This window comes from Ischnura elegans, chromosome 3 (genome assembly GCF_921293095.1).
Source record: "Ischnura elegans chromosome 3, ioIscEleg1.1, whole genome shotgun sequence".
Classification (NCBI taxonomy): domain Eukaryota; kingdom Metazoa; phylum Arthropoda; class Insecta; order Odonata; family Coenagrionidae; genus Ischnura; species Ischnura elegans.
Window position 1 is genome coordinate 9,946,024 of NC_060248.1, and position 24,236 is coordinate 9,970,259.

The 24,236-nt window shown below is 38.1% G+C and overlaps 1 protein-coding gene across 4 annotated transcripts in view; it reads left to right on the plus strand.

Moving 5' to 3' along the window:
- The window catches only part of LOC124155432, a 342,127-nt gene extending 318,370 nt beyond the window's left edge, over window positions 1–23,757 (plus strand). For all 4 annotated transcript variants that reach the window (XM_046529237.1, XM_046529238.1, XM_046529240.1 and 1 more), the window contains 7 exons: window positions 1,748–1,928; window positions 5,813–6,182; window positions 8,682–8,777; window positions 9,747–9,893; window positions 11,669–11,999; window positions 16,015–16,058; window positions 19,602–23,757. In XM_046529237.1, coding sequence (XP_046385193.1) covers window positions 1,748–1,928; window positions 5,813–6,182; window positions 8,682–8,777; window positions 9,747–9,893; window positions 11,669–11,999; window positions 16,015–16,058; window positions 19,602–20,315 — 1,883 coding nt within the window. In that variant the 3' untranslated portion in view covers window positions 20,316–23,757. The remainder of the gene's footprint in view (window positions 1–1,747; window positions 1,929–5,812; window positions 6,183–8,681; window positions 8,778–9,746; window positions 9,894–11,668; window positions 12,000–16,014; window positions 16,059–19,601) is intronic.
- The last annotated feature ends 479 nt before the right edge of the window (window positions 23,758–24,236 follow it).

Below are 24,236 nucleotides of genomic sequence, written 5' to 3' on the forward strand. Positions count from 1 at the left end.
TGGAATTATGGAAGTGCTATGGTCTGCAGTGTGTAATTCAATGTTTCAGGTGTATTCTTTGTGTATTTTCAACTGGAGGTTTTTTGTTATTTCTATGGCAAGTATTTGGTGCCTTTATTCTTTTGTGAACTTTTACTCTATTCAAATGACATATTGTAGAACCTCAGGAATTAATTTTACATAGTTACATGTTAGGGCGTAAGTTTTATCTATATGTTCAAATTTTGAATTTCCCAAGTAAATGCCTGAAAGTATGGATGTCATTACTGATAAATTTTGTGACAGTACTTGGGGAAATTATATGTGGATATTTCAGTGACCTTTTCCATGTTAGAAAAATGAAGGAATTTAATAGAATCTGTGAAGTATAAGTACTTAACTTGCTAATGCTGACTTGTGATGATCACTGCTTTCTAATTCAGGTGTTAGTCCACTGAAGATCCAAATAGCATTGTAGAGCATTAGAGATGAATTTTTCAACTACTCTTGCATGTTGCAAGGAACGCATAGGTAATGACTTAGGTTACATGGGTAGGTCAGTGAACATTGATGAACATAGAAGAGAAAATTTGGCTACATGCTGGCCTTCAACATATGTAGTGTTTCTAGTAGTTTTATTTTTTGAATAATGCATGACATTGGAATTTGGTGCTAAATGGTGTTGCATATTACATTATTTTCTTGTATACATTAGGCCTTTGAGTTATCCGCATTTAGGCTATGGTTATGCTGATTTTTTATGCTGCAATAATTTACTCATTATCTTTGTAACCCCTGCACATTTGGTGATCCCCTTCACATCTGTAACTCTGTTTTGTATTATGTAGTGTTTCTTGATTGAAATTTGTCAAACTGGAAGTGTATTTTGTTTAAAAATACATATACCAAAAATCTGAAGTGTGATTTGTAGTACTTACCTCTATCCTTCTAACCCATTCCAAAACTATTGTCCATTAAACATAGTGGAAGTGCTTGACTGTTACCTTTTTCCATGTTGATGCTGCATTTACTGAATGTAGAAGCTATTGGTGGTAATTAATGTGACTAACTGTTCTAATTGTCTGTAAACTTGCTCAGTCTTTCTGGCATAGTTAACCATTGACTATTCAGTCTCAATAATATCTTCCAATTTCTATTAATCATATTTTTGTTTTTGTTGTTTGCTTGGAATTTGAGAGACTTGAGCTGATATATAAAATGTGGAAACAGAAAACTCTTATTGAATTACATACATACATATCAGAATTTGAAATATGCAATGAATGAATAATGTTCCATTTCCTAGATAAGCTGGTGACTGTTAAAAGTTATTTCAAGTAAATTTCATGGGAGAATACTCTTTAGTAGTTTGAATTGATAGTAAAATATTCTTTCATTTGAGTTAATTTTTTTCCCATGAATGTTTTTAGAGTCTATCTATCCATAATTTCGCCTTGATCTGAATACTTGGAATCGTAAATCAATTAGTTATGGTTTTGATGATTTTTATTCATTTTTGTGATGTGATTATGGGATCAATTATTTCATGAAGGGGGCATGGTCCAGATCTTGCTTTCTTTTATCTGTCATTCTTAAAAATTCTTCAGCTCTTATCTGCCAAGAACTTTGAACCAACTTGTTGTACCTGTAAACATGTATCCAGTACTATTTCTGATTGATTTGCGGTAGTCTTTCGAGATTGGTCGTACTCCTCAACCTAATGTCTGGGAGTAAGCATTTTGTCTCTCCCCATGTTACTATATTTCAGAAATAACCAAAGACTCGGCCAGTGAGGGCAATTTCAGTGAGGATGACTATGACGCAGCGAGGCGTGGTGCTCCCGGCATGAGGGGTGTCCACTACAATGAGCGCATGCCCCGCAGCCATATGGATGCAAGGCAAGGACCTCCACGCCCTCAGCAAGGCATGGCTGGCCCTCAAGGACCCAGGCAAGTTAATCCTTTTGCTACCAACGTCGGAAATATTTGGCAGTAATTTTCTTGACGTGGGAGACAAAAGCCGAAAATTTCTATTGGAGGCAAACAAAGGCCAAAAATATCTGTCTCCTAGCTCTGCTCCTTTTATGATGGTCGTGGGTTAGCAAAGTCTTGGTTTCAGGACCCAACACAGTGGGGCTTAGACCCTACCTTTGAAATCCAGGAGCAGGCACCCAGAACCCTCGTCTTATATTGCCCATCTTTGCAGTAAGGGACCTCGGTCATACCATTGTTTATTCAGACATTTTGCAAGATAAATATTTGTTCCTTTTTAAAAAAATATTAACTAAGAATTGAATTTGAAATCTTATGAGTGGCGTTTACAATCTTAAAAGATATTCTACTACAAATATTTGCTATTATCTCGATTCGGTACACACATCAACATGGAAATTATTGATGAATTAAATTCATTAATATTCATGGTAGAGCTTCGTTCAAAATTTGTCAATACACATAAAAAACCAAAAATCTCAATTCAAAGTCTGCAATGTACTTGCAAGCAACAATATCCAAGTAGCTAATACATATAAACAAATCAATGCTGCAGGCAGGGTCATAAATCCAGAAAGGAGAGAGTCCGAGTCCTCGGAGTCCGAGATAATGTGGAGTACCTGCTAGGAAGGGTCGAAAAATGTTGGAGCTGAGAGTGTGTGATTATCTGCTTGACCCTTATTAACAAATCTGCAGAAATGCTCTGCACAGAGGGGACTGAAGAGTCTTGGGGCTCAGTGCAGCAGACATGCTTAGGAGAAAACTCCACTGTCTTGATAGGGTTAACGATCCACTCTTTCATAAGTACACTACACCATGCATGTATAAAATAAAATATCCATCATGTTTGAAGATAAGGACTGGACACATGCGGGAATTTCTGTCAACCTCACAGTCACTGTGGGCAAAATCAACCACCAGATGGCAGTTGGCACTTGCCTATAGTGTACGCTCTACTGTTTTTAGTAGCACTAAGGAAAATTTTGCATTTGGTAGGGCAAGCATAAAATTTGATGCAGTTTTTCCAATGAAGAATCCGTGCAATTTTGCGAATTGAAAGTATCTCCATGCTCCTAAATCCTCATACCATATAAGGGGAGGGTGAGGAGAGTGAATAATGAAAAGAATGAATGTGAATGAGAGTGAAAAAAAATCTTTAGCTCCTGAGTCCCATTATGCTGGGCATTTTAAGAATACCGGGACTAGCCACGGTGATAACTTTTACGGAGTCACCCACAATGCACAAATAGTGCAAAAAATCCACAGAGGAAAAATCATTCGCCTTGACCGGGATGCGAACCCAGATCCCTCCATCTCCTTGTCCGGTATAGTCCACAAATTTCCACAGGGGAGAATGACGCCTCGGTAGATTAACTGGCTAAAGCACTCAGCCTGAAATCGAGGGATCCGGGTTCGAATCCCGGTCAAGGGGAATGATTTTTCCTCTGTGGATTTTTCGCACTATTTGTGCATTATTATAAATTTTCAGTCAAAAATTCCACAGAGGAATTGCTTTCATTAGGGAAAGATAAAAAAATTGAGTGCATAATTCATAGAGGGGTTCAAAATAACTGGAAGTTAAAAAAGTTGAGGGAGAATTTTCTCATTCTATACCATGCTTCAGTTCATGCTTTCTGATGCCTTTCTTGACTCAGTCAAACCACTGTCAGGCATCCTGCTAAGCACCCGAAGTAACCAGCGAGGCAAAAAAAGTGATTTTTCGTGGGCACTTGGAGGTCCATATGCAGATAAGTACATATTTGTCTGACCATAAAAGTATTTAGAGGACCATAAGTTCATAAGGATATCTAGTTAGGTAAGATGAAAACAAAAATGTCAAATATCTCATTTTTCTAAACCTTCTCAAAGCACCATTATGGATAGAATGGGAAAAAATGTATTTCATTGGCAAAAATAGAAGAAATCAGTTATGAATGGACACAGGTCTAACTTTCCACAGTGGCATCTGGTGGCCTTTGAGGTGCTTACTCTTGCTGTGGCATTTCCTCTGCCTAACAAGTTAATTAAATATGAGGGGGGTTCCAAAAATAACCGGACACAATTAAAAAAAAATCAAAATTTAATTTTTTGTGTTACAAACATCATTCATCTTTGAAGTACTCTCCATTTACACTGATAAATTGGTTAAAATGCTTTTTCCACTGTGTGAAACACCTTTGGTACTATGTAGTTGTTTCTAGTGCCTTGCAGCGCCGCCTTCAATTTTCTTTTAACCTCTGTAATTTGACCCAAACATTTCCCTTTCATCACCATTTTCGTGTGGGGGACCGAAAGGAAATCACAGGTTGCGAGATCTAGTGAGTAGGTAGGAGTAGGTGAGTGAGGCAGTGGTGTCATACGGTTTACCAGAAATTGAAGTTGCGGCAAATGGCAACACATGCTGCTTTTTGATCATGACTTGTCAGCAAGCAGGGGATGAATTTCTTGGCGATTGGTCCTATTTGCTAATCTTCAGCTGAAATTTGCTGCAATGAACTCAATGAAATACTTGATTATTTAGCGAGTTCATCAATGGTATACCTCTTATCTTCGTACATAAGGGCAAGAGTTTTTTTCCACGTTTTTATCAGTTCTGGACCTGGAATGTTGATTAGTTGAATGTCTTCGATGGACATGTTGCCATATTTGAATTGCGAATACCACTCGCGCACTTGAGTTCTTTTAAGGTATGTTATTTTTAAGTTGTAGAAGACATATTAACCATGTCCGAATAATTTTTGCAAATCAGAGAAAAAAATTTTAACACTGCATGCTGTTCTTAAATATCAGCCATTTAAAAAATCGAGGTGGTTAAAAGGCGTTTTGAATGTAAACTGTCACAGGGGCTTGTTACACTGTCAGCCATGCCGTTTCACATATTGACTCAGAAATGATGAAATGACATCCATCTAGTGGGTGAAGCCCAAAAAAAAAAAGAGTGGCAGGTGCAGAGATATCCATCTGGTTATTTTTGGGCCCCTTGTAAGTGCAAACTGCCGGACACATTGCATTAAAATTGTATGGAGTTGTTCCTTAGCTGTCTTGATGTCTTGTCGGGAGGCAAATAAACTTTTTTCATACCCATGTTAATAATCATCCCAAGACATTAATGTATAATGGTTTTAGATTTTGTAACATGGGTGGAAATTACTGAGAAAAATGATGGAAATGCTGTAAGCTAAGGAAATTTCTTGCTTATTCAAAATCTGTACTCTAATGTTTCTGGTAATTTACCTATGTTTCATGCTAATTGTTACCATGAATGCCACCATCGACCATAGGTCACTGTACTGTACTGATACAAATCATAAATAGGGAAATGGGTGAAATAATGTCTTCAAGTTTCAAGTTAGACTCCAGAGAATTTTCAAATTACCTTTGATACCCAGCTCAACACTTTCAACTGGGAACAGAAATTTTTTTCACTAATTTCCTTTTTTATACCAAATGCCAGCGGTGAATAATTCCCTGCAGAAGTTGGAATGATGATTACTATATTCCTCTTAAATGTGATTGCACGAGCACATATCATTAAATGCCCATCTTCCATTCCAGTCAAAGAGAGAGTCTTCCATCTCACATCCTGTTATGTTAGTGACTTCGAAAACAAAACCCTTGCTAAATGAGCTCAACCAACTGAGTGCTAAAAAGATACACCCCATGTTATTAAAAACATACGCAACACCTTTCATAGGTTACTACGTTGATGTGAAAAGCTTCCCATGATTAATTTAAGATTCCTAAGTCTTCCAACTGGCCAGCCCCTACTTGGGAATTGATGGAAAGGGTTTGTGACGACCTCTCTGTCTATCTGCTGATGTATCCGGCCTCTGTTGGCACAGGGACATGCACGACCCATACTATGACCAACGGCATCAGAGGCACCACCACGCGCCAGATGGCCGGGAGCGAGGAGGTCCCGCCACGGGAGCGTTCCGAGGGGGTGGGCCACCTCCAGGGGCTGACTATGGGGGTGTGGGGCGTGGCCGAGGGGCTGTGGGGCCTGGTCAGCCATTGCCCCCGGGGCAGCAAGGCCCTCAGCAACACTACGGGCCAAGTGGGGGGCCCCAGCCACCCCCTGGGGGCACAAGGGAGGGGGGCAAGAGGGTTCGCTGGTTTGCGGCCCTCTTTGACTATGACCCCACTACCATGTCTCCGAACCCAGATGCGTGTGAGGAGGAGCTGCCATTCTCTGAAGGGGACTCAATCAAGGTTTGTTAACACAAAGGTTGGTTCAAGTCACATGTGAAATCCGTAGGTTAGTACCCTCATTGATGGATGATGTGGCATTTCCTGCAATTCTGAGGGCGACTTCCCATTCTACCCCCATAATTTCTCTAGTTGAAAAGATAAAATAATGTAATCTGAAAGATTACTCTCCAATGAGAGTTTTCAACATTTTAACAAACAATCTTTATAAATAATTGGTGATTAACTAAAAGTCACTTGTCTAGGCATATTAGATCTCAGACACACTATTGCTGAAAGGGGTTGCATACCACCAAGGTACTGTGGAAAATACGTAATGAATTTTCCCCACCATAACAACAAACAAAATTGCCCTTGAGTGCCCTTGCTTTAGTCACCTCTTATTTTCTTTGGAGGTGTCTGAAGGCCTCACCTAAGAATTGAACCCAGGATGCTTTGATCAGAAGCCAAGTACTGTGCCTCATAGGCAACTCCCCCTCCAGACACAAGGGGGTCACTCCTCTGAAGAGCACTAAGCAATAAATAAATTATCTATTTATTTTACATTTTTCCACATTTCATCAGCAGATCTGGAATTGTGATGGGAACTTTTTTAACTCACTTGTAAAACAATCATCATTATAGCATATTAAGCCGATTTGATCTTAACACCTCTTGGTCCGGCACCCTTTAAACTAGACTAGCCATTGGGGCCGGTCATATTATATGCCATAGGCCTCAATATATGTTCAAACTATTATAACGTCGATAAAAAAGACGTCAATAAAAAAAACTTTCACAAAAACAAACAGTAAAGCTACCTGAAGACGCACAAACCAGAACTAGGTCGAAATACATAGTTCCAAAAAAATCCGTAGAGGTCAGCAGGAGACTGCACTGCATGAAAACGTAAAAACGCGTGATCGGCACATAAGCGCTGGCGGCGGAAACACGTAAAAACATGTGTGCGGACCATAATGTGTTAAGACATTATGGTCCTACTAAGCCATAAATGACTTATCAGAAGGTGCCTTTTTAACTTTATAAGCAGTGGCTTTTATCTTCAAAGCATTATCAAATTAATGATACCTAAAAATATATGATTGTATCTTATTTATTAAACATTTAAGATTTTAATTTTTTTAAATTATTTTTTGTAAGCGATGTATTTTTTACTGTGGCAACTATTCCTTTATTTTGATCACAATCCACCATGTATATTTCATACTTTACGAGTCATCTCTCAAATTCAAAAAAAAAAATTAGGAACTAATGAACTTAATTGGTACTAATACGCTTAATTAACCCCTATTCATCTTGGAATATAAATAATGCTTTGAAAACTATGAATGCTTACTTTGGAAATATTTTTCTGCTGAAGCATTCACTTTATTTCTTCTTGTACCAACCGTGATGGTCATGAGTCAAATCTCTTATCCATGAATTTGTTTGGATTCAATTATGAATGGGTCATCTCCATGGTTCTATTTTTTGTTGATTAAGATTCCAGTTCAGATCTGTTCTGATCAAAACAAATTAAGAACAGATGCCTGTTCTGTCCAGATCAGGCATCTGTTCTTAGTCTAGTTCTTAAGTCTAAGTCTAGTGTTTCATTTTGAGTGGTTGATTTTCGAAATCTACCAACAATTTTTATTATTGTGGTATGAAATAACGACCTGAAATATATATACCAAGATATCACACTAATGATTCACTCTGTATCATCACTCAGTTTAAGGTATGTTATATAGTTTGTGCTCAAGAAAGGTTTTCAAATTGGGTTGTGTGCAAAATATGTCGGTACTGATTCTTTTTATCTTTTGTCCGGATTCCCCTTTTAAGCCTAGAGGAATCCGAGAACCGAAAGATCGAAACTGACCAATCCTTAGGGTTCAGTGAAATCTTAGATTCCCTATCTCACGTCAAATAAAAACCATTGATCTTCTCAATGATTTTTAATCTTTATTTTTGAAGTAATTTTTTCACTGTGATTTCCTCTCATTGTAGAGGTTATTGGAGAACCGAATTACGTCCATTTGCTCCAGTTCGATCACTTTCAAGCTTTAAGCTGAAGGTTATGTGAAATTTTGGAAGTGACCTTACTCAAAGTGCAGATTGTTCCCTGTTTTAGAAATTTGGAGAAACAGATCTTTATTTTTTCAACCTGTTGCTCTGTGAACCTTTCCCTTGAATTTTTCATCCCAGGATTTTGTCCTCAGTTTGGAATGCTTTTGGAGATTAGTGATAAATTTTTATGCCCTCATATACACGATGCAAATTTTAAAAATAATTTACCCGCTAATATTAAAGGTACTGTGAATCTCCCTGGATTTATGGAAAAATTAAAAGATTTACTGTTTTATAATGTTGAACACCTTTTACAATTTTTACCTTTTTCACCTTTTACAATTGAAAATTTTTAAAAAATTGATGGCTTATAGAATGGGTAATTCCTGTAAATTCTAGTGATTTTGCATTTCGTATAAAGGGTTTATAATTTGTTTTTTTTTTTTATGATCTCAGGTGTATGGAGAGAAAGATGCGGATGGATTCTATTGGGGGGAGTGCCGTGGGCGAAGGGGCTATGTGCCGTACAACATGGTGGTGGAAGTGCAAGAGGTTGGTGAATTTCAAGGCATTGCACGCGACATACCTAGTCTCAGAAGTGATCATTCTCAAATGTCATAATTCTCATTGAATTCTCAAAATTAATTAAAGTTCTCATAAGTCATTAAAAGGCCATAATTAGAATCCTATAAAAGGTCGTATTTTATGGAACTAACTGTTTACACAATTGAATGGCACATGGGCGTAACCAGAATCAAAAACTAGGGGAAGGGGTAAAACTAGCCGTGGTCGTTCAAGTTGTAACTTTTTTGCACAGAAAAGCTTAATGAAACCAAAATTTTAAGTAATTATTATGACAGCGATTTATTAGTTTTTATAATTATTTGCTTGAAAAATTAATGATTTTTATTTTAGTTCCAATTCTTATACTAATATCACTTTTCTTCAAGAGGAAAATTTGTTCATAACTCTTGCTTTGAACTAAATTTATTTTCGCTTCAAGGGGTTGCTCCCCTGCCTCCGCTGGGTACGCCCATGGAATGGCATTCTGTGGTGGCCCTAAAGCCATTTTCGAGACTTAAAATATTGATTGTTGTTGCTCAAATTTGAAGAATTTGTTTGCTGATGTTTTTTATTAATTTTTTTCAAGAATTTCGTTAGCTTATTATTAGATTGGTTGGGAATGTCATTTATATGATTTTTGAGCATATTTCAAAAGTTGTTTGGTTTATATGTGGGCATTCTTCTTGGGAATAAAATAAACACTGAGGTAGCATACCTTTCCAGGTTATAATTTCATGTAATTAAGGAAAAAAATTAAGAAATCCATTTTTTCAATAAATAATAAGCCCCGATGAAGCTTCAAAATATAGTGAAACATTGGACGGCCAATCATTAGGCAGAACCGTAATGCATTTAACAAAAAGATTTTAGTTGTGTAAAATGGCATGAAAAACCTTAGGAGCTCAAAAACCTATCAACATTGTGTCTCCTAAACAATGACTTCCTCCAACGACACAGAATGCAGAGGCTGGGCATGGTGCTCGGGGACAGGCGCACGGGCGCGGAGACCGGTGGGGGGACACGTATGCCAACATGCCGGTCAAGAAGATGGTGGCCCTCTATGACTATGACCCTCAGGAGCTGTCACCAAATGTCGATGCCGAGGTTGGTTCCCATGCGTTAGCTCTCTTGCGCACGCAGCGGGCGTGCCTGTATTGCGCTCCTCTCTTTCAAATTGTCACTTTGTAATTGTAATAATGTGAAAGGAGCCGCCCCTCCCGTGGAAATGGCAATTCTGACGTGAGTATGGAAACCATTCTTTCATTCGCTGACTAATTATTTGAAAGTATCAAAATGTACAGTTGAGTATTTGCAAAAGGTTTTGACTATTTCTCACTTGGCAAAATTCTTTACATGGAAGTCGTTTTGCACCAAAATGAAAGGGTGGGACCTGCTCCTAAGAGACGATGAAGAAGGGGGATTTTTCTTGTGGGCTATGGGAAAGGGATAAGTGTCATTTATCTCTGGTTGTGAGAAATTTTCCGCACTTGAAATCAATGATGATTTTTGTGTCATTGCCAGTAATTGCTATTGAACTTAATTAGTATGAGGGTGAGGTCAGTACCAAATCGTCAAGGGAAGTGCCAATTTTCTAGTATTTTGAGAGAATAAATGACAGTATTTATCATGACATAATTGCGAATATTCTTCTATTAATATTTTTCACATCTATGTCAATGTCCCTGTAATTTTGCAGAATTTGGAAGTGCAGTACTCTGTCAATCAGTAACTTTCAAGTTTCTTATGAATGTGTAGGGCTCCATTTCATTTTCTGGTATGGTGAAAGAGGGGTTAGTAGGGGAAAAAGCATGCTAGGCTGAGCGATTTTCAAGGCTACCAACTGCTTTTTAATATTACATTAATAACTATTATCGCCGAGTCTTCTGTAACAGTCCTTCTGACCACTCACGAAAGTATAAACTTGCATTTCTGAGGTCCTATTTGTACTTGTTATCTGAATTTTACCAATATATATATGTATGGAGTAACTTGGAAATGTTGAGTTTTTTTTCGAAATATTAGTGGCTTTTTGGGTAACTTTCTTCCCAAAATTTCCGACCATGTCACTACATTAATAAAATCATCATCTTCCTAAGACATTGGGTTCAGGATATTGTGCTTAGAAGTTTGAGTCTTGCTGTCAAAAGGCTGTATGTTGCCATAGCAGGCTGAAATTACCAAACATGGCTGTTATTTAATTAACCCTGAGGGTGAGGAGGTGGAGGGTAAAATACAGAAGATAGTTAATCGTGCACTTCAACCACTTCAGAGGCCGCTACTGAGTGGGATAAGTCCAGTTTAAGTGTTGTTGCTGCTACGCCTGTGACCCAAAGTATGCGTGTCTTTGCCCACAGCATTTAATTGATTCTGAGCAGTTACCACTGTATCAGCCAAGCCAATGGGTATAGTGTTATTGTGAGAAAATCATCACGGTCCCAAATACCTTTTGCAAGTGACTCCTCAAGCCAATTATTGTTACACCTCCAATTATTCACACCAAAATTTTGCTTCATTGACTTCTAGTATTTCTCCATTATGTTTATGTGGCTTCTTTTAGAATTAATCAACAATATATGCTATGTTTCCCTCGCTCATTGAATCAATGTTCCCTTGCTCTCATAAAGTGTTTGTATGCTCTCTCTCTCTCTGCCAACACTTTTTATTTTACTCAATGTGGAAGTAAATTTTGCTAAGCATTTGGTAGTTTTAGTTTCATAGGTATTTCCAGCTACCATGATATGCTTTCCTATAAGGTATGATGGCATGACTTTGGTGCATTTATCTAGCAATCTTTGGGGAAAAACTTCGAACCAAATCTGCCAAAAAAAGTGAGAGTGACTAATCATTGACATTTACACGTGTGTACAATTTCCCAACAGGTTGAGCTCTCTTTTAAAACTGGGAACACAATCTACGTGTATGGCGAGATGGATGACGATGGGTTCTATATGGGGGAGCTAGATGGGGTGAGGGGGCTGGTGCCTTCCAACTTCCTCACTGAGGCCCCAGGGCCTCAGGGTGGGCCAGGGGGGGCAGGGGGAGTGGGGCAGCCGGATTACAATGAGAGTCGCCGTCGGGAGGGGCGAGGGGGTGAGATGGGGGGGAATTATGACAGGACCAGGAGTAGGGGTCATGGACCAGGAGCGAGGGGCCCCCCTCCACCTCCTAGGGACGGAATGAGAATGGTGGACCCTAGGGACCGCAGGAAAGGTAGGTATGAGAGGGGTGTGTGTGTGGCTGCGTGAGTGAGTGAGTGCGTAATGCCCCATCCTTGCTGATGGGGCGGACGAGAGAGGGCAGTAGGGGAGGCAAGAGAGCGAGATTGCCTCTGCTCCTACTATTGTCACTTTCCCGCCGCATTGTGGAATCAAATTCAGGGCCTGAGGAGTCAAGGGCTCCCTTAGCTGCAAACAATTTAACTTTATGATCCCTCAATGCAATCAACAATCTTTGGCATCTCAAGAGACTGGTTGAAAAATTAAATCAGAGATGAGTCATATTGACCTAAAGTTAACAATTAATACATAATATTTCTAACTTCTTGTTGCCTATAATTATTCTTTCAGTGAGTAATTGCTTTATTATATGATGTTAATTATATTTCAAAGACATTGTTGCATTAAGGTGGGAATAAATATGGATCCAATTGAGTTTAGATTGTAAGCCAAACAGTAAAATTGCAGTTAGATTCTGCATTACTCGCATGAATTTGTGTTCGTATGCTTAAACTAGCTTTAAAATCTAATACTTTCACTATGCATAGATTTGTTTATTATAGGATTGTAATTTGTGGTTAATAACATAGTTTGTAATGCTAATTCTACTTTCCAACTCCCTTTATGAGTAGGCTTTAAAGTTTTGGTAGATATAAATCATGTTATCAAATAAAAAGAGAATTAGCTTTATAATTTGCTTGTAATATTGTAAGCAATCATAGAGTCATGGAATAGATTAAATTTAATTAATTCATATTCATTACCTTAAATAAAAATTTTTTCAACAATTTCTGGCCTTCCTTAATGCTTCTTATTTGTGTCTATAACGACTTTAGAATAAGTCAATACACTAATGCTATTCATGTGATACAACTACATATATATTTATTGTTAGTGAAATTAGTTTTGGTCAGTCCTCTTTGTAATAATTTTAGTATTTATTATGGAGTGTTTTGTTTTTTAGAGTAGGCTTATACTGTTAAGATAAACTCAGAAAAGTACTCTTCTTTCATCCGTAGAAAGTAAGCATAGGCTATAGTTTAGGTTTAGGGGAAACAGTTCCAGATTGTACATTTTTATTTATTGTAATATTGAAGCCATTTCATTAGAAAAATCATGTTTTTGAAATGTAATGTAACCATGAGCTGCAATTTTTTTTAGACAACAATGTTAACACTCTCATCAGCCATCATTTCTGTTTCCATGACTAACGTACGCAGGGCAGTGTACTTATGTAGCCTTCATAGCTTTAATTTCTATTTTCAGTAATAATTTGTGATGTTTTTAATACATGTTAGTGAAGTAGTGCATTTATCCAGTTTGTGGTTCGTTTTTTGTAGTTAGCTGGTATCTCTTCATGCTTATTATTGTATAACGTATTTCTTATCCATATGAATTTATGACGTAATACTAAGCCTATAGTTTTTCCTTTACTTATAACAAGTAGAAGGTTTAGTGTTGCTATGTGACATTAAGCTGTGGTTTGCTTTTTTTCTTATACAATAGAGGCCTCGTTTTTATATAGATCTTGGATTCGTATTCTGATGTAGTCTTTTTAGTGCGTACAAGCGTAAGGGTGGTCAGTGATGTTGCAGAGGCTCTTTTCAAAGATTTGAGACATGAGTGGGTCTGCAAGCAGGGAATGCGGGCATCTCTTAACAGAGCCACAAATTACTGACTGGGGTTGTGTCTTGAGAAGCCAGTAAGGAAACGATGTGTGATCGAACCAGAAGATCTCAATCGGGGTGATGAAAAGGTCAGGTCATGGGTCGTGTGTGTGTGTCCGTCCGTGTCGACAACTCCTCATCCCCTGACCACTTCCCCCCCTCCCCCATTCACGTATCCTGCTGTCTGAAAGATTCCCTACTCCTTTTTTGTAGAGTTGGTGTGGAAATTTTTGGTGTCTCTTGAGTTATTATTAAAAAAAATATATATACATATGAATTTTTTTCCTATCTATCTATCTACGTGCTATCTATCCCTCCATTTCACTGCATCTGCTGTTCTTGAACTCACTAATTTTATGTTTCTTATATTTTCCTTTGATTGCTATGGCAAGAGTCCTCGAGTTAGGGCTCTCAATGTGTTTGAATGTTTCGTGTGCGTTTAATGTGGCATTTTTTTTCTTTATCATGTACTAAGTGACACATGTGGAGAAACACTCATACATTGAACCATAATTGTAAGGGTGGGCTGAAGGAAAGGATTGGGTGAACAAAAGACATGGGAAGTGAATGTTAACCACTGACCAGCAAAAAATATTGCAAACAATGAAATAATGTACCACACCTGACCTTTTTACATCCTGTGATATGACATACTAATTCAGCACTTCCATTCCTAAGGGGAGAAGTTGTTTGGAAATGCTTTCATTCACTTGGGAAATTAGAGTCAGCCTGGATAAACGTCTTATGGATGTTGTTACTGTTGATGATTGTCAATAATGAATGAAAGCTACTCCTCCAAACACAGCCTACTTCCACAAAACATCCACATAAATCAATATCTGACTCTGTGTCAAAGCTTTCTTTTCCCTTTGGATGTTTTTATCTGTGCTGCTTTCACCTTTGATGTACATGGTGATGTTAAGTGTGCATTGTGGCTGATGGCAGGGCATAGTATTCAGTCACCTATCTTTTGAGAAGAACATGATTAGAAAAATGAGCAAATTGACATGTGTGTTTGTGACTTTTAAATGTTTTTACATCAATACCACTCACAGATACAAATTACCTTCATTGTTTTCATATCACTTCATTTGGCACATGTCTCTTGAGCATTGTGATTTTATTTTCCTGCTCTTAAATCAATGAATTTTCACTTTGACAGTTGTTTTAAATCAACTTATTTTGCTATAGTCTGATCTAATTAATTTATTATACAAGAAACTTGTTTGCAAAATTCCTTGCAATAACTCTTCTTAGGCATAAAATCTCCATGAAAGCATTTCCTTCTTCCTTAATGCATAATTGTGGGGACGAATAAAACATTTTTGCCAGGATTCAAAGTCCATATTCATTCATTCATTTGTATATGTGAGATGCATAAAAATATTTGATTTCTGTTGATTTAAAATGTCAATTTGTTAGTAAAATGTTATGCTTAAGTTTAGTTATTTTATTATGTGGTTTGTGAAATTAAATGAACTAACTATGAATTAACTTTTTTTTCATTGTCTCATACCTGACAGATTTTAATAGCCTTTTGAGAGATTAATGATGATGATGATGATGATAATGAAATTAATTTCAAAAGGATAACAGGCGTATAATTGGCCCGTGAGCAAATGTGCCCTATTTGTAATGTGGCAACACAAAAATGATTTTTGAGTATCCGTATTTATTTGGGAGGCATTCCACTTGAAGCACAAAGTTAAAACATTTTAGTATGTAAATTCATGGTCACGAAAGAGGTATCGGTCCCAAAGAGTTTTATTTTTGGGAATCACATGTTAGGAACTGCTGTAGTTTTGGTTGAACAATAAGTATGGACACTACTGTAACAAAGAGCATCATGATGCATGACTAGGTACTCACACAAATAGCCTCTTATGCCATTTCCAAAGCACCAAAGATGTTGTCTTCATTATGTAAGCAGATGCCTTAGTGAATCGAAGTCATGTCATTATTGGCAACTCCAGTGCTTAGGTTGTGGTAGATGACATGATTTTGGTGGAAATCTCATTACCAGTTACAACTCCTATTCTTGGTTTTTTGATGAGTTGATTTTGATCAAAGTCATATCATCAATAACACCTAGAGTGGTAAGTTGTCATTGATGAAGTGATTATTTGAAGAGCCTGCTTGCGATCGGGAAATATCTTAGGAACTTTGGCAAATGGCATTACTATTCAGCAACACGTACAGTCTCTGTCAGAGGCTCTGATGCATTCATTCCTCTATGATTCCAACCAGAAAGAGACCAGTCCGCTTTGAGGGCTGGGACTTATGTTTCCTATATCCTGCCATCATAAAACAACTAATGTCTTCCTCCTGATCTCTCTCTGCTAGATGCCTGCCTACCCACACATATAGATAGTAGAGCTGACCGACAGGTAAGTGGGATTGGCACGGCCTTTGGTGTCTCTCTCTCTTTTCTCTCTCCTCTCTCCTTCTTTTCTACCTTTTTGTAACATTTTGCCGCAAATTCTGCTTGTGTGTGTGTGCATAACCTTTATACACTGCAGTGGCAAAGCATGAGCATAATCTGAGAGACTGAGAATGGTCAAAGTGATTTCAGTGAAACAGCCATGAAATGAACTCAGCTGAATCGTGCATTTTATATTTCTGAGAAAGCAGGCTCGCTTGACGTGCAACCTAAATTTTCATGCAGCACGTCGTTTTGTAGTTTGTTGGAGGTTTGGGAGTGTGGCTGCGATCAACACTTCCAAATGAGGGAATGGCCCGGTAAAAAGAGCAACTAGAGATTGAATCTTGAGTTAATCGAAGTATTTGTTGTTTCAAATGGTAATCTCTGGATTCCCCTAAATTGATGAAGTAATTCCCAAAAAATGATGGTGATGGAGACAGAGTCGAGTGAGTGGAATTTTGTGCCTATCACAATTATCTGTGCGCTGGGCTCCCTTCCCCAATTCACATTTAAAGTGGACTACGGCCAAAGTTATCAGCCTATTTTCTTTGGGAATCAGGTGTGCTCTATTAATGAAAAAATAGAGAGTGAGGCAATGGTGGAGAGGTTAATTCCAAACTTATAATCAAGTGTTGCTGGTGGGAATAGGATGAAATTTTAAGTCCAATAAATTATATTGCAGTTATTCAAACATTGTTTTGCTCTTGTCCTCACTTAGCACACACATTATTTCTATCGGCTCTTAGATTCCTTCAGCTTTGCCACTGGTGTGATATGTAGTACTCTTGAATTAGCCCTGCTTTGAGTGTGCTTGCTTCTTCTTGCATTGGCTGTGATTGCACTCTGTGTAAAATCTTTGGTTTCTTTCAGGCCTCTCTCCCTCTGTCTTACAAAGCATTCTTTCAAAACCCATTGTGAACCTCTCTGCACTTCTTGGTTTGCAGAATCTAAGGAAGATGGTTGTAGAAATTTAAGTGTAGCTGGAAAGTTGAGCTTTTGTGATGGAATTCAGAGAAATACATTAGGAGCAAGTATATCCAAAACTTAAGCTTCGTAGTTAAACACATTTGTTTGGGGATCTGTGCTCACCAGTTTCATTGTACTTACTTAGCATTTTTAAAGTGTTAGTTCTAAATAGAACTATTTGTCGTTCAGTGGGCAATGATGGTAGACACTTGTGAGGAAGTTCTTCATAACCATGGCTATGCCTTGAAAAATATTGCCATTTCTTGGTGCAGCAAAGATTAGGCCAATTATTTGAACAAATAATAATACTGTGGCAAAAAGCAGCAGATCTTTGATGGTTGCTTAGAGCTCTTGGAAAGTGTGAATCAATAAGTATCTGCTGCATATTGATATACATATTTGGAGATAATATTTTGCATAAAAATATTTTTTGTTTCAAATGCTAACTCCTCGATTCCCTCTGATGAAGTCAATCCCAAAATGCAATGCTGCTGGTGTGAAAGTTTAGTGAGTGAATTTTTTTGCTTTTCACAATTACCTGTGTGCTGGGCTCCCCAATTCCCCAATTCACATTAAAAGTGGACTAAGGCCTATTTTCTTTGGGGGTCAAGTGTGCACAGGGTGTGTCCTATTAATGAAAGGAGGATATCAATGATGGTGTAATCTTACCACAATTTGGATTCAAATGGCCCCATTTGCTCTAATTATATTTGAATTTATTTGAGCTATTAATAGAAGTTGTAGATCTTACTGCTATGCATTTGTCGGTGGTAGTTTGTATGAACTCAACTGCATCGGTTGCGGGACATCAGAGCAAATGTTTTGCCATTAGAGGGTGAGTGAGGTTGGGATTTCATTGCCGTTTGGGGTAAACTTTGATTAGCCAGTGTTTCACCTTGTCATGGTTGGGCACGTGTGTGATGATGCTCAATCGTTAATAGTATTTGTTTGCTGGTGAGGATGTAGGTGATTGATGTGGTGGGGAGGGGCGGTGTCGGAGGAGGACTTCCTCCCTTCCATCCATCAAACCCAATGTGACCAATAGCTGTAGTGAAACGAGCATCCAGTATTTTATATACTGCTCTTTAAAATGTTATTCAAGTAAACTAGATGAGTTCTAAATTGCCAATGTTTTGAAGAATTTTTCAGTTTCAGAAATTCAGATATATCAATGGTGCTAGTGATATCATTGCAAATCAAGTACTCTAATATGCAGTTGATGTTTGGAAGGTGTATAGCACCAATAATAGTGAAGTTTTTTAATTTATAATTTAATATTTGGAATTAGTGGTGTATTAACGAACATTTTAAAGAACTCAACCACTTGCTTTAGGCAATAGCTTTTTGAAGTGATGTAAATGCTAATCTGCAACATAATACTGAAGTAACATAGCACTTCATGTAAGATAATGAAAACTGCTTCTGTATAAATACTAATTGAATGGTCTCTATAATACGGAAAATGCTTTTAGATTTTTTGTGTTACTAAATATTTTAATACACTATAAATTTTCAATTTTTACCGTTTCTGCATGTAATTTTTACTTTCCTAAAAACCTGTAATGTAATGTAAGTTTTTTTTGCATGGGAAATTAAATATAATTTGGTAGCAATGATTAACAGTCATATTCTTTGTGAATTTTTTCTTTTGTTTCATTTGGAAAAAGATAAATCATTGATGGGACATTTTCTTTAGATAACATAGGGAAATGAAATGAAGTGTGTCTACCCAACACTATGGAAAATAGCACAAAATTAGATTTATTGTGGCTAGATGAAATAGGATGTTTTTATATTCTTATTCTACTTTCTTTTTGGCCACAGCACACAACCCAATTGTATATTTTTTGCCAATTGACTCACTGCAATATTTTATTTATTTATAACGTATTTATATAGAGTACCCCTGCATGGGACTACATACTTTGATTAGATGTTTGGATTGTCAGATGTACAAAAAATGAAGTACATTCTAGTCTTTTTTCTAACTCTTAATATTATTTTGAGCACCTATTTGTGGGATGAGAAACCTTCCCATCTAAAATGCCATGTAATTTTACACTAACGGATATGTCTATAAAGAAATTCATTACAGTAACTGAAAATTTTTATCTTTCTAATTCTTTAATTACGGTGAGGCTGACATAAAAGTATTAGCTTTCCTCTTTTTGGCAAACAAATTTTTTATTGATCAATGAGAGATGTGGATTCCGAAAAAAATAAAGACTTAATAAAATAGGTTATTGTTTGCATCAAATACTCACATGAGCTGGTGCATATCAATGGTGTGTAGTGTTTTTATTATGCTCCCTTGGGTGTGTGTTAATTTGGCTGCAAGAGTTATGTGAAATTTGATTTGCACAGTTGCCATACGTACATTGTTTATGCTGCCAGTTGGATTGGGAGTTGTCTTGGAGACGGGATTGAAAGTAGCACCTGATTATGACTTAATACATTTGAGGGATGTTGATGATTGAAGGGCCCCTTCCCAATGCCCTGCCCTCTTCATGCCCTGCACTCTTGTCCTTCTGGTTGCCGACAGGATCCGAGGGGGAGAGGAGACCCCAGGGTGGCGGTCGACAGCAGGAGAGGTGGTAGGGGGGGTGGCGGATGGCCTCAGGGGGGTGCAGCAGGACGTGGTGGGCCGCAGGGTGGCGAGTGGTCCGAGGGGGGGGCGTGGGGTGATGGGGACCAGCAGACGGGACCTTACGGCGCCCAGCAGCAGCAGCCCATGGGTGGCCCACAGCAGCAGCAGGGGCCTCCGCAGCAGCAGCCTTACCAGCAAGGCCCTCCTCAGCAGCAACAACAGCAGGGTGGGCCCTTCCAGCAGCAGCAAGGTGGGCCATTCCAGCAGCAGCAAGGTGGGCCATTCCAGCAGCAGCAAGGCGGGCCCTTCCAGCAGCAGCAGGGTGGGCCGTTCCAGCAGCAGGGTGGGCCCTTCCAGCAGCAAGGGGGACCCCAAGGACCTCAGCAGCAGATGATGGGTGATGGGCAGATGGGCCGCAAGCCCATCAAGGGTATTCCGGCTGTTGTGCCTGACTTTGCCATCCCTGGGGGCAGTAAGGAGCAGGCAGGGGCAACGGCGCAGACCTCAAGTGGTCCGAGCTTCCCGTCGGCACCCAACTTCATGCAGAAGCTCACGGAGGTGACGGGGGTGGGGGGAGGGGGAACCACTGCTCCTGGGGAGGGTGCCATGGACAATTTGCTCTCCAAGGGCAAGGAACTTATCTTCAAGAAGTTTGGGCTTGGTGACTAGGCCCTGCGACGCGCCCTCGCTTTGTGTGGGGCAGTGAAATAAAAATAATTGGTTAGTGGGAGGGGAAGAGGGGCCAATCTACATTTGTTCATCAGACGCGCGCAGATTAGTTGTTCCTGGCGACCACTCTCCCGTTGGCTGTGAAGGCAAGCCTTCGTGATGAGTGCAAAGAAGGCAGACGTGTGGAATGAAGCACTGACGGTGCTTCCATCCTGAATCCATCACTCGTGAATTCTCAGTGCTTCCTTATGATTTCCTCAACTAATCTCGGCTCAATATCTTTTTCTGTTGGCTGACTGTGTGAAAAATCTGTCAACTGATCATAGTGTTATCATGTAATTTTGTAATCTGTGGCCCGTTTGAGGCTTCCCCTGTCTGACTTTATTTGCATGAGAGTGGCTTCAAAGTTCTTTGGGCCCCAGTGACCAAATGAGTTTTTTTCTGAGCAGCTGTATAATGTCATGTTGATTGTCACCCACTGATGATTCGGTGGGTTTACTCAGGAGACTTTGACGGACCTTGTCATTGTTACTGCTTGGGAAGGTTTTTGCCGAGTCAGGATTGTTGAGTGCTTGGACAAATTGTGCCGTTGGCAATGTTGGTGTTAGAGCAATGGTTGCGCATGGAAACTCTGTGCAGCAGGATTGTTGCGTGAGTGCTCTCTGTGTGTGCGTGAGTGAGTGAGTGCAGGTGTGAATCTAGTGCATACGTGATGCTCTCACAATCTTTTTCTCTCTCTCTCTCAATCTCGCCATATCTCTCTCTCTATCTCTCTCCATTGAATTGAACGGAGCTGCTGCATCTTACGAATGTTTTCAAAGTGGACGACCCAACGTGCCAGAACGCTTGTTTCATTCCCTCACTTGGAAGCTTTCCTGTTTAAAGTTTCGTGTTCTTTTGGATGATGTTAACTAACCCTTTTGTTGTTGGATAGACACAGGGGGACAGGTTGTGATTACTCTACAAACAATGGCATATTATCAATAGTCAAAGGCTTTATACGTATTTTATAATTGCATGGTATGTTGGACCATTCAAAACTTTACATTTCACTCATATATTGCATGTATCGTTGGTAATGAAGATACCTATCATAAAAATTCCAATCTGATAAATATAATTGACATGTATATGAATATTTGCCTCACATAATTGGGAAATAGAATATAACCCACTGTAATTCCTAATATTTTAATGAAATTGAATTTCAGGTAAAAAGTAAAGAATTCTCTTGTCTATAAAATATTTAAATTGAAGTTAAAACCATAAGCAAATAATTTTTACTATGCATGTAAAGTTGTGTACTTGCCTGGTGAGCATCAGGATGTATTTACCATTATTGCAAAAGATAAGTGACAGCTTTTAGATAGGCAACTTCATTGAACTAAGCCTCTTATATGTGTATCTAACAGAATGGGAGTATTGCCAACTTCTCCAAATCTGAATTATTTCATGAGATTTTCTTTAATTTCTTTCTCTCTTCAATATTTACTTTGCAAAATCTTCACTAGTCTCTACATATTATTATACCACCTGTATTTAATATCATGTACATAAGAATCATGCATCATCATATATGGATGCAGCCGGTTGTTAAAATGATACATTTAACATCATAACTCTGCAGTCAACAATTTGGAAGAAAACACAAGTACAATGGATGTAAAAGCACAAAATGTAAGATTTAATGCTGGGTGTATCATTTTAGGTCTGATCTAATAGAAGAAGTTACCTTTTGAACATGAGAGTCTAAGTTCGAAATGATGGTGAGTGTTAAGAATTGTTCCCTAAACGCCATCTCATTGCCAACCCCATTGTGTGCATGTTTGTTTTGAGAGCATGGGTGTGTGGATGTTCAAATTCAAATGTGCTGTCCTCCACATTTGACTGGATTCAAGTCCTCGACATTATGTCTCCATGGGAAAGACAGAGGTGACTGCTGTATCTTCAGGTACCTTCCCACGCATGATTTACATGAAGTACAACTGTAATGATGTTGCCATATGAACCTTTATTTTATAGCTCTCCAAGTGTGATTTAAGTGTACTTTGCACAAATATCTATTCCATTTTAGGAATAGTGCAAAATACCAAATACATACCAACATAGGTTTTTTAGTTCTATATTTTGAGGGACAAAAATGTGAAATGGTTTGAAAAAAAAGTAGGCTCTTAAAATCAGTGCAGTTAATTTAATTGGCTGTTCATAGAAAGGGCTGAGGGGGGAATATTCTATTTGAATGGATCCTATAGCGTATTGAGGTTTTAGTTATCTGGATGATTCCATTCTATGGAACATTTCTCTGGTGCTTTGTTTTTGTTGAAAGTATATCCATGCAAATCTGAACCATGGCTGACTGAGATCTAGCTTAAAATGGCTTTAATGATACTTTAATTCAATTATCTGGAATTTAAAAAAAACATCTTATCACTTTGCAATCTTTATTCAAAGAATTAACCCGAAAACCCTTTCTTAAGAAGAAATTCATGTGAAATTGTTCATGAATGCTTCGGTTTTCAATGAGGTTCTTTGTAATATATATGATCCATTATGGTCCAAGTAACACTGATATCAAATCATTATTAAAAGTTGGAGGTCATTTTTAGGCACTCATCTTGATAAATTGAAGTTTGTAGTGTCTATATATGTATATATATATATATAAACATATAATATGTATACACATACTCTGTGTTTAATGTACTACTTGACAACTCCAAAGGATCTTTTTCATGTTTTGAAAAGTAGAATTCTTTTCCTTCCATCGTCACACACAGTTGCTGTGCCTGTGTTTATCCAACTTTTTCATGTGCCTTTCTTTATATTGCAGTGACATCTCTCTGTAAATATTTCTCATATATCATGTACATGCAATATTTGTTGTATATCACTTATAGATACACAATAGTGAATTTTTAGGGAAATCATGATTTTACCATCTACTTCAAACTTCTTCAACAAGGTATTGATTGAGCATACTGGCATTGTTTTTTTAAAGAGTGCAATGTAATGTAAGAAGCATTTATAAGTGAAAGCCTCAAACTGAAAGAATATTACTTTGAAACTTTTGTACCAAGTAGGTAAGACCCCATGAAAGTCCTCATAGAATTGAGGCTAGACCCAATAACGTGAACTGTACATGATTATAGACTCCAATTTGGCCAAGCATCTGGATGACATTGGGCCTCTTAGTTAAGTAGCCATTGTAACATTTGGGATTAAATTCCAAGGTTTTCCTCATAGCTTAGAGAGACATCTGTATCCCATCAATACTATAGCTCCATGTTTATCTCAATCCTACATACGCTAGGAATGGTATGATTTTAAGTTGAAGTGAAAATTAAGATAATTTGTAAATGTTTTTGTACAGAATTATCCATGGATTTCAGAGCCAAGCTGCAAGTCTTGATGTTAAAAATAAATATGTTAATGTTATTTTTCATGTTCAGATTTTCATTTGTTATCCTGCTCCTTTTAATTAAGCATCATATATTCTATGCCACATATTTAACATATATGTACTGGAGATGACGATTTAGTGTGGAGTTTTTTTCGTAATTACAACACCGACAACAAAAACTTTACAACCTTTAAAAGTGATGTTTAATAAGTAACTGCAGGAAAATTTTCACTATGTACCTACTACAAAAGGTCTAGAGTGAGATTATTGATTAGTTATCTTTGTTTTTTTCTCCGAAAGTTGCAAGATGTCATTAGGGTAGGGTGAGTGAGTGAGGGAGAAGAGGATTTTTTGGTGGAATTAAAGGGTGGAGGCCTTAGTGAAGAGAGAAGTCCAAAGTTGGAGAGACAGGCCAGAGCAATGAGTCATGGGAGGCTCGCATTTCTTAGCCGGTAGATGACATATATTGCAAAATATTTTTCATCTGAATAATATTTCTACTCTCACTGACCATTTTTCGA